The sequence below is a fragment of the Propithecus coquereli genome, unplaced genomic scaffold (genome assembly GCF_000956105.1).
Source record: "Propithecus coquereli isolate 6110/MARCELLA unplaced genomic scaffold, Pcoq_1.0 Scaffold59, whole genome shotgun sequence".
Classification (NCBI taxonomy): domain Eukaryota; kingdom Metazoa; phylum Chordata; class Mammalia; order Primates; family Indriidae; genus Propithecus; species Propithecus coquereli.
This window is the reverse complement of record NW_012151840.1, coordinates 2,057,594-2,075,709: the sequence shown is the minus strand read 5'-3', so window position 1 is coordinate 2,075,709 and position 18,116 is coordinate 2,057,594. Positions and strand designations below refer to the sequence as shown.

Genomic DNA, 18,116 nt, shown 5'->3' with positions numbered 1-18,116 from the left:
TTAGGAGGCCAAGGCAGGAGGATTGCTTGAGGCCAGGCAGGAGTTTGAGACCAGCCTGAGCAAGAGTGAGATCCTGTCTCTACAAAAAATAGAAAGAAATTAGCTGGGCATGGTGGCATGCACCTGTAGTCCCAGCTACTCTGGAGGCTGAGGCAGGAGGATCGCTTGAGCCCAGGAGTATGAGGTTGCTGTGAGCTAGGCTGACGCCATGGCATTCGCCCCAGGCAAGAGAGTGAAACTCTGTCTCCAAAAAAAAAAAAAACAAAAGTCAAAAAAGTGGTCATCTCTGCCAGAGAGGGTTATCAATAAGGAAGAATACAGGGGGCTTCTGGGTTTTGGTGATCTCTATGTGTTTTTTTCTTGTTTTTTTTTTTGAGATGGGGGTCTTGCTCTTCCTCAGGCTGGTCTCAAACTCCTGACCTCAAGCAATCCTGCCGCCTCGGTCTATGTTTTTTTTTAACCTGGGGTGGTTGCATGGATATTTGCTTCCTAATTATTCACTACACTGTACATATCTAAGTTTTATATATTTTCCTGTGTGTATGTGCATTTGAATAAAAAAAATTTTTAAGTTTAAAAAATATAGATTTATAAATTTTAAAATACCCCCTAAATAAACATATTTGTCAAAGAAGAAATTATAATGGAAATTTAAAGCTATTTTATAACTGAACAACAAGGAAAATATAGAGCAAAACTTGTGAGAGATGGCCAAAGTGGTATTTCAAGGGCAAATTATAGCCTTAAAATGCTTACATTGAAAAATTTTTAAAGCTGAAAATTAATGAGCTATGCTAACGTAGAAAAAGAAAAATAGAACAGGCTGGGCATGGTGGCTCATGCCTGTAATCCTAGCACTCTGGGCAGGTGGATTGTTTGAGCTCAGGAGTTCGAAATCAGCCTGAGCAAGAGCAAGACCCCGTCCCTACTAAAAAAAAAAATAGAAAGAGGCCGGGCGCGGTGGCTCATGCCTGTAATCCTAGCACTCTGGGAGGCTGAGGCAGTAGGATTGCTTGAGCCCAGGAGTTTGAGGTTGCTGTGAGCTAGGCTAATGCCACGGCACTCACTCTAGCCCGGGCAACAAAGTGAGACTCTGTCTCAAAAAAATAAATAAATAAATAAAAGAATAATAGAACAAACCCAAAGAAAACAGAAGGAAGCATATGACAAAGATAAAAGGAGAAATCAATGAGGTAGTAAACAAATATAAAATAAAGAGGATTGGCCAGGCACTGTGGCTCAAGCCTGTAATGCCAGCACTTTGGGAAGCTGAGGCAGGAGGATCATTTGAAGCCAGGAGTTCAAGATCAGCCTGGGCAATGAAGCGAGATCCAGTCTTTACAAAAAAAAAAAAAACTAAAAAATTAACCAGGCACAGTGATGTGTGCCATAGTCCTAGCTACTTGGGAGGCTGAGGTAGGAGGTCCAATTGAGCCCAGGTGTTGATGTCTGCAGTGAGCTATGATTGTGCCATTTCACTCCAAGCCTGGGCAACAGAGCAAGACTCTGTCTCTTAAAAAAAAAGAAGAAAAAAGGCAAACCTCTGATAAGAGTGATAAAGAAAAAGAGAGAAAGCACCAATAAAATTAGAATGAAAAGGTAGACCTAACTACAGTGATTAAAAAGAGAATACTACCTACAACTTCATGCCAATAATTTTGAAAATGCAAACAAAATAGACAAATTCTTACAAAAAAAAAAAAAAAAACTTACCAAAACTGAATCAAGAAGAAATAGAAAGTCTGAATGGTCCTATTAAAGAAATGGAATCAGTAGTTAATCTTCCTATAAACAAAACAAAAACTCCAGGCCAAAACAGTTTTATAGGCAACAAACAGATCTTTCAAAAAAAAATCACTAAAATCTTATACAAGCTCTTCCGAGTAATAGATAACAAAAACAAAAACTCTTCAACTCTTTCTATAAGGCAAGTATAACCTTGATTCTAAAAATACACACAGTAGGACAGAGGAAAATTATGGGCCAATCTCTTATGAACATAAGTACAAAAATCCTAAGCAAAATATTAGCAAATTGTAGTAGATTTTAAATGGCCACAAATTATTTGCAGCTCCTCCCATTAAGAAGGAGCCTATTTCTTCACTCTTTGAATCTGTGTTGGCCTGTGACTTCCTATGATGAATAGAATGCTACAGAAGTGGCATATGTGATTTTTGAGCCTAATCCTCAAAAACCATAAAGTCTTCACTCTTGCCCACTTGGAATGCTATTTCCATCTAAACCAACCTAAGCTAGCATTCTGGAGAGACCATGTGGATAAGAATCAAGGTATTACAACTGGCAGTCTCCCAACTAAAGGCGTAAGTAAGACCATCCTTGAGCTTAAGCTCTATTCAAGCCACTAGACAACTGCAGCCACATAAATGAGTCCAAGTGAGAGCAGTAGAAGAACTACCAGCTGAACCCAGCCCAAATTGCCAACCTACAGAATTATGAGCAGAAAAAAAAAAAGATTGTTGTTTTGAGCCACTAAGTTTAGGGTTGATTTATTATATGGCAGTAGATAATTATTACCACAAATAAAATCCAGCAAGGTATAAAAAAGATAGTTCTTCATGACAAAGTTGGATTTGTCCTAAAAATACAAAAGTGGTTAACATAAGAAAAATCTTTAAGTGTAATTTACCTCAATAATATATTAAAGTGGAAAAAAGGCCAGGCACGGTGGCTCATGCCTGTAATCCTAGCACTCTGGGAGGCTGATGCAGGAGGATCTCTTGAGATCAGGAGTTTGAGAGCAGCCTGAGCAAGAGAGAGATCCGGTCTCTACTAAAAATAGAAAAAATTAGCCAGGCCCAGCGGCATGTGCCTATAGTCTCAGCCACTCCTGAGGCTGGGGCAGGGGGATCGCTTCAGCCCAGCAGTTTGAGGTTGCAGTGAACTATGATGATGCCACTGCACTCTATCTAGCCAGGATGACAGAGCAAGACTCTGTCTCAATCAAAAAAAAAGAGAGAAAAAAATATAATTATCTCAGTAAATGCAGAAAAGCATAGGATAAAATTCAACACCTATTCATTCTAAAACCAAAGCCTTGGCAATTAGGAATAGAAGGAATCTTCCTTAACCTGATAAAGAGTATCTGTCAAAAAATGCAGGCCGGGCACAGTGGCTCACGTCTGTAATCCTAGCACCCTGGGAGGCCGAGGTGGGCGGATTGTTTGAGCTCAGGAGTTCCAGACCAGCCTGAAAAGAGCGAGACCCCGTCTCTACTAAAAAAAAAAAAAAAAATAGAAAGAAATTGACTGAACAACTAAAAATATATAGAAAAAATTAGCCAGGCATGGTGGCACATGCCTGTAGTCCCAGCTACTCAGGAGGCTAAGGCAGAAGGATCGCTTGAGCCCAGGAGTTTGAGGTTGCTGTGAGCTAGGCTGATGCCATGGCACTCTAGCCTGGGCAAAAACAATGAGACTCTGTCTCAAAAAAAAAAAAAAAAAAAATGCAGCCAAAAACCAATCCGAATAGTGAAACATAAGATGGACTCCCTTTAAAATCAGAAACGAGCCAAGGATGCCCATTATTACCATTTCTGTTTAGCATTGTACTAGAGTACTAGTCTAGCACAGTAGGGCAAGAAAATGAAGTAAAAGGAATGAATATTGGAAAAGAAAAAACAAAGCTCATTTAAAGATGACATAATTATCTACCTAGAAAGCCAAAAAAATTCACAGATAAGTTGTTAATAATAAGTTAATTTTTAAAAAATTAAAACAGAGATTAGGAAGACAAAGGACTGTAAGATCACTGTACAAGGACTAATTCAATTCCATGTCTATAAACCAAAAATAATTATAAAATGTAAGTTAAAAGTAACAATTTTTTTTTTTGAGCCAGGGTCTGTCTCTGTTACTCAGGATGGAGTGCAGTGGCATCATCATAGCTCACAGCAATCCCAAATTCCTAAGCTCAAGGCATCCTCCTGCCTCAGCATCCCAAATAGCTGGGACTACAGGTGTGTGCCACCGTGCCCGACTAGAAAGCCTTTGTAATAGCAACCCAAACTATAAGGTACCTAGAAATAAATCTTGTAAAGATTGGCAAGATCTGTGTGAAGAAAACTAATACTTATTAAAAGACATTTTCTATAAAAGGCCTAAGTAAATAGATATATTATTTTTCGTGGATAGGTAGACTCAATATTAGAAATATGTCAATCTATCCTAAATTAATTTTTGAATTCACTGCAGTCTCAATCAAAATCTAACAGAAATTTCTGTTCTTTAGAAATTGATAGGGGGATTCTAAAAGTCACATGGAAATGCAAAAGACCTAGATTAGCCAAGATAATCTTAAAAAGAATAATAAAGTTGAAGGACTTAACACTGCTAGATTTTAAAGATTTACAATAAAGCAACATTAATTAAGATAATGAGGCTGGGCTAGGTGGTTCACACTTGTAATCCTAGCACTTTAGGAGGCCAAGGCAGGAGGATTGCTTGAGGCCAGGCAGGAGTTTGAGACCAGCCTGAGCAAGAGTGAGATCCTGTCTCTACAAAAAATAGAAAAATTAGCCAGGTGTGGTGGCATGCACCTGTAGTCCCAGCTACTCTGGAGGCTGAGGCAGGAGGATTGCTTGAGCCCAGTAGTCTGAGATTGCAGGGAACTATGATGACGCCACTGCACTCCAGCCCAGACAACGGAGTGAGACTGTGTCACAAAAAAAAAAAAAGAAAGAAAGAAAGAAAGAAATTCTGTTTATTTAAAGACACCATAGGAGAGGGAAAAGACAAACCACAAATTGAGATAAGATCATTGCAACACATGAAACAACAAAGGATTAGTATTCAGGATATATAAAGAACACATTCAAAACAATAAAAAAGAACCCAAGAACTCAATAAAAAATTGGGCAAAAGACATGAATAGAAATGTCACAGAAGAGGAAATACAAATGACCAATACACATGAAAAGATCTTCAGTTGTATCTGTAATAAGTATAATTCAAATTAAGACCGCAGTGAGATTTATAACCACTAGATTGGCAAATTTAAGAAGTCTGATGACACGAAATGTTGCAGAGAATGTGGATCAGTGAGAACTCTTTCAGGGGTGGGGAACCTGCAGCCTTTTGATTTCAAGATTGTTCTTTTTAAAGCACCAAAGGAGGGGAAAAAAGCTTCATCCTTCTCTGCTGCAGCCCTTTTAATAAAAGGATTTGTTCTGTAAAATTTGGATTCAGTCAAAAGGCCACAGTCAAGGATCCAGAAGGCCACACGTGGTTCCAAGGCCACAGGTTCCCCAGCCCTGTGGGGCAGAGCCCTGCCTCAGCGTCCCAAAGTGCTGGGATTACACGCATGAGCCGTGCTACATGAGGCCTTAAAACTATTTTTAAAAAGGTAAATGAGAGGCCAGGAGTTTGAGACCAGCCTGAGCAACATCATAAGAACCTGTCTTTAAAAAAAAAAAAAAAAAAACTTAGCCAGGCATGATGTTACATGCCTACAATCCCAGCTACTCAGGAGGCCAAGGGGGGAGGATTGCCCAGGAGCTCAAGGCTGCTATGAGCCATGATTGTGACACTGCACTCCAGCCTGGGTGACAAAGGGAGACCCTGTCCCTAAAAAAAAAGTGATAAACAAAATTCAAGATAATGAATTCAAGATAATGAATTCAAGATACCTTTGGTGGGGAGGAAAGAGAATAAGAGAAGGGAGGAGCATATAAGCAAAGATAAATGTATTAGTGATATTCTAGCTCTTGAGATGAGCAGTTGATTTATTGGGCATTCATTTTAAACGTTATGTTAAAAAGACAAAGGGAAAACTACAACAGGGAGTATTAGCAACTCTGGCAAATTAGAGAGCAAAGGTCCCACTTAAGAACATCTGAATTTTAAAAAAGACAACAACCGGCCAAACAATAAATTTTGGAGCTAGAACTGGCTCATTGGTCTGCAAACCCCAGTCTAGCTTATGGAGTCTCAGGCTTTTGGTTTGTGGACATTGGTGGAGTACTTATTCACACTTGCTACCACAGGAAGGAAAAAACAAACAAACCCCAAACACAGAGACAAAGAGAATATTTTAAAAGGAGGGCTTAAAGATTAGGTGAAGAGAGGAGAAGAATCAAAGCAGGAAGGCATAATAAAAGGGCAAAAACAGTAGGGAAAAGGGAGAAAGAAGAAAACATATAATACAAAAGAGGGGGAAAGTAGGAGAAGAAGAGGAAGGTAGAAGAGAGGGAACTTATAAAGGAAAGGAAAGAAGAAGAAGAAAACATTTATTGAGCTCATCTTGTGTGCCAGCCTCTGTGCTGGGCACCTTCTTATATTTTCCTCATTTAATAATAGTAACTTTAAAAGATAGTTTTATTATTCCGATTTTCAGCAAAATGAAATAAATTGCTTAGCTGATAAATGAAGGATCTAGGAGTCAGTTTGACTCCAAAATTCTGTTCTTTCTGTTACACCACATTGAAATGGTGGTGGGGGAAGACATGCAGAGATGCTGATGGAGAAAAGCAGGTGATAGGGTAGGGTGGGTTCTTGCTGCTTCCCTGACAAGCTGTACACAGCCCCTTTCTCTCAGCTGAACTATAGGCACCCAAACGAAGAGGCCAGTGTTGGAACCCCTGGCCAGCTAGAGAATGAGCTGGAGGGGAGGCAACCTTACCCACCAGGCTTGAGACATCTAGTGTACTCAGGGGCTCATAGCTAGTGAACCCAGTGGTGTCTCCAAAGCCCTCTTGCATCCTCAGTGGACCTTAGATCCTGGTTTGAGATGCCTCATTAGGTTCCCTTAAGCCAGAGAAGGCTGGGCAGTCTCTATATCCTTTTGCAACCAATATGATTATCTTATTAGAGAACTATTGTCTTTCAGGGTACCAGATGCCTAGTTACATGCCACAGATAATAAATTCAGCTCCAATCTGGGAAATATGGTGTCCACAGAAAGAAGTGGTTATAACTACTAGGGGAACAGGGGCCTTTTAATAAGAGAGAAACAGATACACCCACATCAACACAGAGACATAGACACAGAAAGGAAGAAACAGAGAGTCTTAGAGAAAGAGACATAGGCAGGATACCAAGAGTGAGGGACAGAGCACGCAGACCCAGGGAAGCAGACAGAGGGGTACAGATGACAAATTCAGATTTGATCAGGAATCAGAGCAATGCCTGGGCACAGAGAGACCCAGAAGCTGGCAGAACAGAAGAGACACGGAATGGTGGCTAGGAAAGGCAAGGGGCAGGAGGGGAGAGCAAGGCAGTGGCCTCCATGGAGATCTGTCTGTGCATACCAGGCAGGAGGGTTGGCCACCCTGGTGCTGCAGTTCCAGAAAGGTGTCCAGTTCCTCTTGGCTCCGCAGTAAAGGGGCTTCCTGGGGGCCTGGGCATCCCGATGCCTGCAGTCTCCTGAAACACACATTGCCACCACTGCCCTCTGGATCCAGTGGCCAGTGACAGGCACCGGGGAGGAACACTGCCTCAGCCCAGCCCTGTTGCTTGCCCCCAGCCCAGCCCTTCCTGTTGGCATAGGTGCAGCCCAGACCCAAACTGGCTTCCCCTTGGAGCTCTGCTTTGGCAGAGCTACAGAGATGGCTGTGAACAAGGGTGTCCCCTGCTGGTCAAAAGACAGTACTGTCCTCCAGAAGAAAGCCAGTGTGCACGGGGAGGAGGCAGAAGGCAGGCTGGATTCTCACTCCTTGCTTGGTTGCTGATGCCAACCCTTGCCCCTACTCAGCTAAATGGTGCACTCAGTGCTCCCCTCCCTCTCTAACCAAGGGGCAGAATTAATGCCTGATCATGAAAGGTGAGTGATACCTGAAAGACCCAGAGATATAGATGGTACCACATAAGGGGTACCCAGGCATCTGGACATCTTTGCCTTCAACCAGCTGCTCTTAGGAAGGTGCAACAAGCCCTGGCAATCCCTGTAGGCATTGCTTCTCACCAAAGTTCCTGCCCAAGCCAATTCATGGACAAGGCCCAGGGTCCCCTCCACTCAGTCAACCCAGCCAGCCCTGCCCAGGAGCTAGAAAAGGTTGATTCACTCACCAGAGCTAAAGGAACTTGTCCACAGGGACCACTGTCAAAGCAGAGGGACAGTGCCCTTCCATGGCTAGCAGGCCCCTGCAATGACACTGAACTCTTCATGCTGACCCCCCGGAACCTTCTCTTTCTGACTTCCTCTGTATTTGGGGAAGTGGTCAGGGATTTTCCAAGGGAGAGGGAAGACATGGGTCCCTCTGCCCCAGTCTACCAAACATATGCAGAACTCTGAGCAAGAACAGCTGACCCCTCACTGCAGTGCTGTGCTATGAATTAATCAAGACATTGTGGGTCTGCCTTAGCCTGGAACCAAAAGGTTGGCAGGAATCTTGGAATGGGGCAGACCAAATACCCCAACCCTGGGACCACTTCTCTCAAGACACCTCCAAAAGTTCTCTGGGCCTCAGTTTCCTTATCTATAAAATGAGGAGAATGGCCATATGATCTCTGAGTTCCATCTAGCGCTGACACCATTGGTTCTATGAAACCCGAAGTGGGAGATGGAGGAAGTGTCCTGATACTCACCCCACTCCACAGCTCCTTCCCACTCCCACCCTCAATCTGCCCTTGAGAGCAAGTAGAAGGAAGGAGGGGCCACTGGGGAGAGCCACATTTTGAAAGCCCAGGTCCATCCTCCCCAAATGCCCGCAATAGGCCTGAGTTCTGATTCTCCAGGGAAAGGACTAAGGGCTCAGGTCTCCTCAGCTCCTGTCATTCTTCAAGGACACCGGAATATCCCTTGTCAACCACTTTCTCCAAGGTCTAGGCCTGAGGGGAGGAGGGACAGGAGGTCCCCTGGGGCTTACCTGCTCAGTGGGTCCTGGAGCTCCCTGGAAGGCCCCCAACTATGTCTTTTGAAGGGGTCATAGTTATGACCATGGGCACGGAAAGCCCCTGACCTTCGGAGGGGTACAGCGTGGGAGCCATTCCCCTCCTTTTTATCCTCCTCCTCCTCTTCCTCCAGCTGCTCTCTGGATTCCACCGCAGACAGGCAGCGGCGAGTGTGGCCTCGGGGTACTGGGTCTCCACCTGCGAGGAACACCTCTGGGACAGCCCTGTTCATGGGAGGCACACGCAGGCCAGTCTGAGTCAAGAAGAAAGAAAAGGGTGAGCAGAGTTCTAGAATTCCAGAACCTTGTAAATAGAAGGGTGTCACAGTCAGCTGGGCTTCAGAGCATCTTGTCACCTCTCACTTTACTGAGGCACAGAATTGGAGAACAGTAGGCTTAGGGTCACACTGGGAATTAACTGCACAGTCAAGTCCAGAACTTAGGTTTTCTGGCCCACAGTCCAGTGTTCTTTCTAGTACATAAAGAGATCCTCATTCGCTCATCATTATTCCATTTATTGAGCACCTATATGGCAAAAAGCCAAGCAAAGAGAAATAAATATTGTTCCAGCCAGGGGAGGTGGTGCATACCTGTAGTTCCAGCTACTCAAGAGGCTGAGATCGCTTGAGCCCAGGAGTTCGAATCTAGCCTGGGCAACATAGGGAGACCTTGTTTCTAAAAACATTTTTAAAAATTGGCCAGGCATGGTGGCCTGTAATCCCAGTACTTTGGGAGGCTAAAGCAGGAGGACTGCTTGAAGCCAGGAGTTTAAGACTAGCTTGGGTAACATAGCAAGACCTCATCTCTACAAAAAAAGAAAAAATTAGCTGGGCGTGGTTGTACATGCCTGTAATCCCAGCTACTGGGGAGGCTGAGGCAGGAGGATTGCTTGAGTCCAGAAGTTCAAGGCTGCAGTGAGCTATGATTGTACCATTGCACTGCAGCCTGGGCAACAGAGCGAGACTCTGTCTCTAAAAAAATAAAAATTAAAAATAAATAAGGAAATAAACATTGTTTCTGTCCTGTCTTCAAGAATTTTTGTCATCAAGGAATTCACAGTCTAATGAGTGTGCATGTGTATACATCAGTGAAAGCACAAATGAAAAATGACTAAATAACTGGCTAGAGTATGCCAAATGCCACAAGACAAGTTTCAACAAAAGGCTTTGGGCTATCAAAGGAGTGAGCGCACGTGACCAGTTGGGAGACTCACAAAAGAGAAATGGAAGGGAAGGAAATAGAGCCAGGTGCAGGGGCTCGTGACTGTGGTCCCAGCTACTAGGGAGGCTAAGGCAGGAAGACCATTTGAGCCCAGCAGTTTGAGGCTGCAGTGAACTGTGCTCGAGCCACTGCACTCCAGCCTGAGTGACAGAGACTCCAACTTCCATAATAAAAATAGAATTTGACACAGTGGCTCATACCTGTAATCCCAGCACTTTGGGAGACCAGGAACTGGAGAACAGCCTGGGCAACATAGTGAGACCCCCATCTCTACACAAAATTGAAAAAGTTAGCTGGGCGTGGTGGCGCACGCTTGTAATCCCAAACTACTCAGGAGGCTGAGGCAGGAGGGTCAGTTGAGCCCAGGAATTCAAGGCTGTAGTGAGTTATAATCATACAGTTGCACTCCAGCCTGGGCAGAGAAAAAGACCTTGTCTCTAAGAAATAAATAAAATATATAAAAAATAAAAATAAATAAATTTTAAAAAAGAAGGAATTAGATAGCCTTTGAGGTGTGCCTGGAGGGGTGAAATGGTTAGGATTTGGTCAAGGTGGAGGGGGAGGATTCCAGGCGGTAAAGTAGCAGGGGAAAAGGGTACATGAGTGCGAAAGTGTTATGATGTCTTCCTTCTAAGACTCTGGTCATACGGGGAGTAAGAGCCACTCTGACCTCTCCCAAGTTGCAGAGAGAAGGGCTCCAAGTATGAGCCACATAACACATTCCCTTCACTCTCTGTCAAATGGGCATTGTTTTCTCCGCCCAACACTTGGAGCTGGCATCAGGGCTTGCCTCAGTGTGTCTCAGAGGTAAGAACTCTCAGGTGCTCTTAAAGTTGAAAATGATAAGCCCCACTCCAGAAAGTACCAGGTACCAGAGTACCGGGGTGGCGGAGGGGCAGGAAGGGAAGTAACATTTACCACATACCTCTGTGCACTTTACTCCTAGATTGTCTCTCAGGACCTGCTAGAATGAGTCTTCTAGGCTCCTTTCTGCCAGGACCACCCCAGCTACTAACATGTGAGGAGTGCCCAGGAAGACCAGGAAGCTGTGAACCAGAATCTTCCCTCCTCCTGGGCTTTCCGTGGGGGTGTCAAGTCTTCTCCGAGTTGTCTTAACCGCCCCAGGAAAATCCAGGCTGTCAGAAAGTTGTCCCTTCAGTCCACTTTCCCCTCTCTCACTGCCATCTGTCCACTGTGCCCACCCCACCCAGAGCTGCTGAGGAGAAAGTGTTTGGTCTGGGGCGACTGTGTTCCTGTTCACCACAGCAAAGGTAGGGAGACAGGCGCTCAGGCCCCTGCAGATGGCATGCTGCTCCCCCACTGGTGAATCTAAGGAGAGAAAAGGCTAGGAATTGGCCACGGCCCCATGCCCAACCATGCTCATTGTATCCTGGAGCAATGTAGAGGGGACCCCTCAGCCAGCCACCAGGAGAGATCCTCTCCCTCCTTGCCTACAAACCTGGGCCCTGTGCCTTTGAGTGAGTGTGCAGGCTATCAATAGGGTGGGCAGATCCATGGGGAGCAAGTCAGAGCCTGAGGGCCAGGGCGCAGTCCCTGCCAACCAGTGGCCTCCACAGCTGAGATTTGAAGGCAGAGGGGTGGTGAGAAGAGAAGAAACTGGAGACACACACTAGGAAAGGAGGAACGGGAGCTGAAAACAGGACAGAAACTGAGCAGCAACGAGGGAGAGGCAGGGCACTGGGTAGATCTTGGGTGCTCTGGCATTTGGTGACCTCCCAGAAGCAGAAAGTCAGGTTGAGCTGTATCTTTGTACCCAGCTTCTACCTGCTATCCCTGTGCCTGTAGGGCTGAATTTGGCAAGATGAATGAAATGCAGTGAACACAAGGCCTTGCCTTTTCTCCATCCCCAGAGACACTGCCTGCTGGAGATAGTATCCTACCCCTGCCCCTGCCCCTGCCTCTGCCCCTGCCCCCTGCCCCACTGACAGACACCTCTGATCTTGAGATCTGCATGTACCTCACCCTTCCTCCTCCAGCTCAGACCAACTGGACTCTGACCCTTCTCAAAGATCTACCTTTTTCCCAGCATCTCTGCCATTTCATTTATGGTCTCTGCCCTCTGTGAAGTAGAATCTGTCTGGAAACTGCACCCTCACATCCTCTCCCCCCTCCTCTCCTGCCCCATGCTATAATGCCAGTAATTTTTATTCTGTCCCTCAAAAAGATGAGGTCTAGCAAGCCTTCCTCAATTCCCACCCAGTGACCCTCCCTCTTCCATTTTCTGAATTTCTAGCTGGGGCTCCCATCGTTGTGCATCCTCCTTGCTTCTCCTTCCATTAGCTCTCTCCCAGCCCCCTCCCATCTTCCCCAGCCTCCTGAGCTCAGGAAATGGTACAAGGGAGCGGCCAGGGCTGGGTCTCACACAATGGCTTTATTTAGCTCCCGAATGAGATCACACCATGTCATATCACTGCTTCCTGAGCAGAGAGATAGGAGATTCTGAAATAGGTCTGGGATCAGATGCTTGAGATGGGGGCTGGAGGGAAGCAGGAAGGGGCTCTAAGAAGTTATTTTACTTATCTTCCTGCCTCTGGATCAGATGGTTTTCCCACCATCACAGACCATCACTTGTCCTTTCTCCAAGTATGTAACCTTCACAGGTTACACTAGTCATCAAAGATTTGTTAGACACTCTACTGGGAGCTGGGATGGGAACATACAATATTTTAATAGAGACATCTGTTCAAAACTCTGAGACCATAATTTCTTTAGGGGTTACAGGGGCTTTGAAGTCTATCAGATTTACTAGCTCTGCCACCTTCATAAGCCACATAACCTTGGGAACCTGTTTAACTTTTTTGAGCCTCTGAATCATCTGTGAAATGGGAATGATAATACCTACCTTGTAAGGATGTTCAGAGAGTTGATGATAATGTATGCAATGCAACTAATATTGTTCTTGGTACACATTAGGTGCTCAGTAAATACTATTATTATTGTTGTTCTTATTATTTAGAGGCAGAGAGAAGGCAGGACATACTGAAACAGAACTAGAGAGAAGAAGGTCTAAGACAGAAGCAGAAATAGGCATTATCTGATGGTGACTCATTATTTTATCTTAAAAAGAGAATCAATAACCCATGGATTGACACTAATAAAACTGTGATGGGAACTATTATCATAAACAACTTCTGATGGAAAAGCATGTGTGCAACCAGAGCAAGAAGAGCAATAAGAAATAGCTTTTCTAGTTGAAAATTCAATGGCAAGTTTTGAAGATATTGCCCAAAGGAAAAAGTGGTTCTGGAAAAGGGAGGAAAGGGGGAGCAGACTCTGGGAGCAACAGTTCTGACAAGAAGGCTCAGGCTCCCAAAGGTGGTGGCAATGCAGTAAAGGTCAGACACATTCTATGTGAAAAACACAGCAAAATCATGGAAGCCATGGAAAAGTTAAAGTCTGGAATGAGATTCAATGAAATGGCTGCACAATATAGTGAAGACAAAGCCAGGCAAGGGGTGATTGGGGTTGGATGACCAGAGGGTCCATGGTGGGACCTTTTCAAGAAGCAGCATTTGCCTTGCCTGTAAATAGGATGGATAAACCTGTGTTTACATACCCACCGGTTAAGACAAAATTTGGATATCATATTATTATGATTGAAGGGAGAAAACAAATCATATGAAAGAAAAAAAAAAGAGAAAGTTTTTCTGTTCCTTGGGACCCTGATGAACCCTGACAAAGTTACTCTTTTCAAAGAAAAGATGGAAAAGACGGGGATAGAATGGCCTCCAGTAATTTAGAGCAGGGGTTGGCAAAATATAGCCTATGGGCCAAATCTGTCCTCCAGTTATTTTATTTTATTTTTTTAAGATAGAGTTTTGGTCTGTCCAAACATAGCTCACTGTAACCTCCAAATTCTGGGCTTAAGCAATCCTCCTGTCTCAGCCTCCTGAGTAGCTGGGACTACATAAGTGTACCACCATGCCTGGGTAATTTTTTTTTTTTTTTTTTGTGAAGACAGGCTCTTGCTGTGTTTGTTGCCCAGGCTGGTCTTGAACTCCTGGCCTCAAGTGATCCTCCCACCTTAGTCTACCAAAATGTTGAGATTACAGGCTTGAGCCACTGCACCCAGCTCTGTCATCCTATTTTTTTTTTTATGGTTGAAAGAAAATAAAAAGAATACTTTGAAACACAAAAATATTACATGAAATTCAAATTTCAATACCCATAAATAAAGGTTTTTTTGGGAACATAGCCATACTCATTCATTTACATATTGTCTGTGGCTGTTTTTACATTACGACAGCAAAGTTGGTAGTTGCAACAGAGACCATATGGCCCAAAAAGCCTAAAATATTTATTATCTGGGTCTTTACAGAAAAAGTTTGCAGACTCTTGATCTAGAGCAACTGGGTCTCAAAATCTCAGGAAGGAGGAGAAAAGAGATCAAAGAGGGGCATTAAGGCTCACTGCACACCAACCAGTCATTCTGCAATAAGTTTGGGGGAGGAGGGGACATTGAGACCCCCACCATGCCCATCTCCTAAATGACATCTGGAACTTACAGGAGGAGAGAGTTAACCTATAATGAGTGCCTACATTCATCTTATGTGATCCTCACAACCATTTCTTGAAATAGGCATTACTATCTTTATTTTACATATGAAGAAACAGGCAGCACAGAGAGCTTAAGTAACTTGCTGGAAGTTACAAGGGTGATAGGAGGTAGAGATGAGTTTTCAGAGCTGATCCATCACACCATGGAGCTTGAATTCTTTTCTGAAACCAGAAAATAAGCTCCCAAAGAGAGCAAATGGCTTAGCTTTGAAAGAAATCTGGCAGCATTGTTTTTCACCTCCCTTACCCCCATCTCCCTGACCCTAGCCAAAGAAAGGAAGCAGCTTCCAAAATAAATTACATGGGGGTTCCAAAGAAATTAAATTTGTCCTTTCTACTCCTGTTATTATCTTAGAATTCTGGATGAGGTGATCGGGCAGGTAGGGCTCCAGTTATGTTTGCTGCCAGCAAACACTGGGGTAGAAACTGCTGACAGCAACCAAACAGCTAGGCACCATGGACTGGGGGCAATGCTGGCTAGCTCCTGGGCAGCTCCGGGATCCTAAATCTACCAAGGTGGGCAATAATGGAGAAGGCACAAAAGAACCAGATAATAAAGACTGAGGAGGAAGGGAGAGGCCAGATGACATGGTCTGCTGGCTTTTCTTTCATATCTCCTGGCCCTGGGGGGGACGGGGTCACAGAAATCCCTTTGATGGTTCAAAATTTAACCTACTGTTTCTTTTCCCATAGAAAGTAAATCATTAATCCAACAGTGCCACGCAAAGAAGGCTAAAGCAGAGCTTCTCTCAGCCTCAAATAAAAAAGTCCCCAGTAACCACAGTTCCTTCCCACCTCTGCTCCCCAGACACCTCATTCTATGGCAGGAGCACCCATGTCTCTAATACCTCCCTGTTTTACCCATCAGCCTGACTTGGCTGAACACTGGTGTCCTGGAACTCACTCTCTTTCTCTGACTTTCCTGTCAACTGCCAGAGAGCAGTACTACAATTCCAAAAATAAAAGGAAAAGTAAAGGATATAGAGGATTCATTTATTCAGCAAACAATACTTTAGCACCTACTAAGTGTCAGGCACAGAGAAGAGGACCCAGAAGGGTCTACACACAAATACAATGGTGGGGCCTGGGTATTGTCTCTCAGTGGGGCAGGGGCTAGTATGGGCAAAAGCCACCAGCTTCCCTATCAGCTTCCCCATCAGCTTCAGGGTTGGCTCCTGAGAGGCATCCACCTGACCCCAGGGCCCACGGCACAGCCACCAATTTTATTGATAGTACTTAGTTCTGGAAGTTCAAAGCTGAGAAGACAATCAAGTATCCCCAGTGCCCTAATCTAACCACATCTCCCTCTAAGTCATCCACAGGCACCTCATACACTCGCCCTAAATCATCGCCCTCTCCGTGGTACACTAGGCTCTTCAGTCAGTCAGGAATTTTGCTGCTTTGTGCTTCCAAGTGTCAGCACCTGGTTTTTTTTTTTTTTTTTTTATTGGTTTGCAAACTGATCTTAGTGACCCTGTCCTTTTCCTTTTTGCTGGGCCTGTAGCTGTTATGCTTATTCTATGAGGGACCCAAACTAGTCCATTTTTTGTGGGGGGCAGGGAAGAAAAGGGGAAAGACCAACCAGTCCTCTTCTTCCTGCCAGTTTCTTGGCATGTGTTCCGGGTGTTATGCCAGAAGGGTGGGGCAAGAGAGGGTCTGAGGTTCAGAGGGACACACCTGAGAAGACTTTGGCCACTGTGGCCTAGGGAATTAACCCATCAGGTCCCAGGGAATAGCTAAAAGTAGTTGGGGTGGGGAGCAGGGAACCGCTAATCTGAGGGATGGAGTAATCTGGAGTCTTGAAGTCCCCGGCTCTGAGGTATGAGTTGGTACTCCTTTAAATCTCACAATTAACCCCGTGGAATAAAAGGAACGATGTTAGGCACAAGAGAAAGGGGACCCTGGGTGAATTAGGATGTCATGGTTTTCAGACCCCAGAATCATCCTTGGGGTCTATATCTCCTGAGGAAGAAAAAGAGACCAAAAGACAATACAATGGACTTTGGTGTCAGATGAATTTGAGTCTGAACCTCGCTTCTACAATTTACCTCTCAATTGACATGGGTTAGTTATTTAACTTCTCTAAACCTTATCTTTAATATAAGGATTATAGTATGTCAACACCATAGGATTATAAGGATTAAGAAAGAATGCATAAAAAGGGTTTAGCATCATTTGCCACACAAGTTGTGTTAATTAACCGTTGGTCATTATTGTGATTCCCTATTTGCACACTTGCCTGTGTATACACACCCACACACACCCACATACACACATGCGACCCCTAATTAAAAATGGGAGCTGAATGCAGGAGGCTGGTTAGAAGCAGCTTCGAATTGTTCTCCTATTTTCTGGGATGCTGAGGGGTTTCCTGGAGATCTCCGCTTCCAGGGAATTCCCATTCATGGGGTAAGGACCTAGGAAAGGGAAGAGGGAAACTCACCAGACCTGGGAGATATCCCAAAGATAGGTGACCTGTTCCTGCTCTCAGCCGGTGACTTCAGCGCAGGAAAAAGTCCTGTTTCAGGTGGCCCCTTTAAGAATCCAGTCCAGCACCTCAACGGGGGAGCCTCTCTTGGTCCTTTTAAGGGCACTGTTCATGGTCCAGAAGTTTGCATAGGGGACAGGGGGGACTCATTCCAGTCCAGACCAGCTGCCTCTTCAACTACTATAGCCCTTCCCTTCTCCACCCTACTTCAAACACCCTAGACAGTGCTGTGCCCAGGCCTTTAACCCCTTCGGTGCCACTCCTGATTCCAAGGACTCCTGGGTCCCTCTGTCCTCGGCATTCCCTTAACAACGGGTAGCCACAAGATTCAGGCTCCTGTGGAAACAGGTGCAAGAAGCCAAGCTGTGGAGTCACCCTGAAAGGAGAATATGTGGGAACCTGACATCCCAGGGAAGTTTCATCCTGCCCCCAGTTGGGGGACAGGAAGAAGCTGAGGAGGGGAGAAAGAGGATGTCTCAGGGAAAGAGCCCACAGCTGGAAACCTACTTAACAGCAAGGACCTCTTGGGGTCAGCAAGGTCCTTTGCCATCTCTCGAATTTGCCTTCAGAACTGCTGTCGGTCCCTTTAAGAGGCAGGTTACAGCAGCAGAGGAGGAAAGATTCTATTTTTTTGAAATGAAAGGGAGGAGCGATTACTAGGGCAGCTGCTTCTGAGGAGGGCACTTGCTCAGCCAACAGGAAGAGGGGTGACCAAGCAACTCAGCACACATAGGACTCATGGCTTGTTGTGGATACCAGGCGGCAGGATATTTGACCAGCTCCCCTACTCTCTTCCTTGATAACAGCTTCTCAGGGGGGCTGACTCATGCTCACTGCTTTCACTGGGGCAGAGGACAGCCTGGGCAGACATTGGACTTCCTGAGGTAACAGGGAGCCCTCCACTCCTCCTGTGGTCTAGTCGAAAGGGCATGTTGGCATGGGAAGATCTTGGCTGGCTCTGCCAACTCACTAGTTATGGGGCCT

At 45.0% G+C, this 18,116-nt stretch overlaps 1 protein-coding gene across 4 annotated transcripts in view; it reads right to left on the bottom strand.

Annotated features, from left to right (window-relative positions):
• The window catches only part of ARHGEF2 (Rho/Rac guanine nucleotide exchange factor (GEF) 2), a 49,149-nt gene extending 31,879 nt beyond the window's left edge, over nucleotides 1-17,270 (bottom strand). For 3 of the 4 annotated variants that reach the window (XM_012658792.1, XM_012658794.1, XM_012658795.1), the window contains exons 1-3: nucleotides 17,088-17,270; nucleotides 8,822-9,099; nucleotides 7,265-7,379 (exon numbers count right to left, since the gene is read on the bottom strand). In XM_012658792.1, coding sequence (XP_012514246.1) covers nucleotides 7,265-7,379; nucleotides 8,822-9,078 — 372 coding nt within the window. In that variant the 5' untranslated portion in view covers nucleotides 9,079-9,099; nucleotides 17,088-17,270. Of the gene's footprint in view, nucleotides 1-1,713; nucleotides 1,719-7,264; nucleotides 7,380-8,821; nucleotides 9,100-17,087 lie in introns of all 4 variants that reach the window. The other variant, XM_012658796.1, reaches the window with a different exon arrangement.
• Nucleotides 17,271-18,116: the final 846 nt, after the last annotated feature.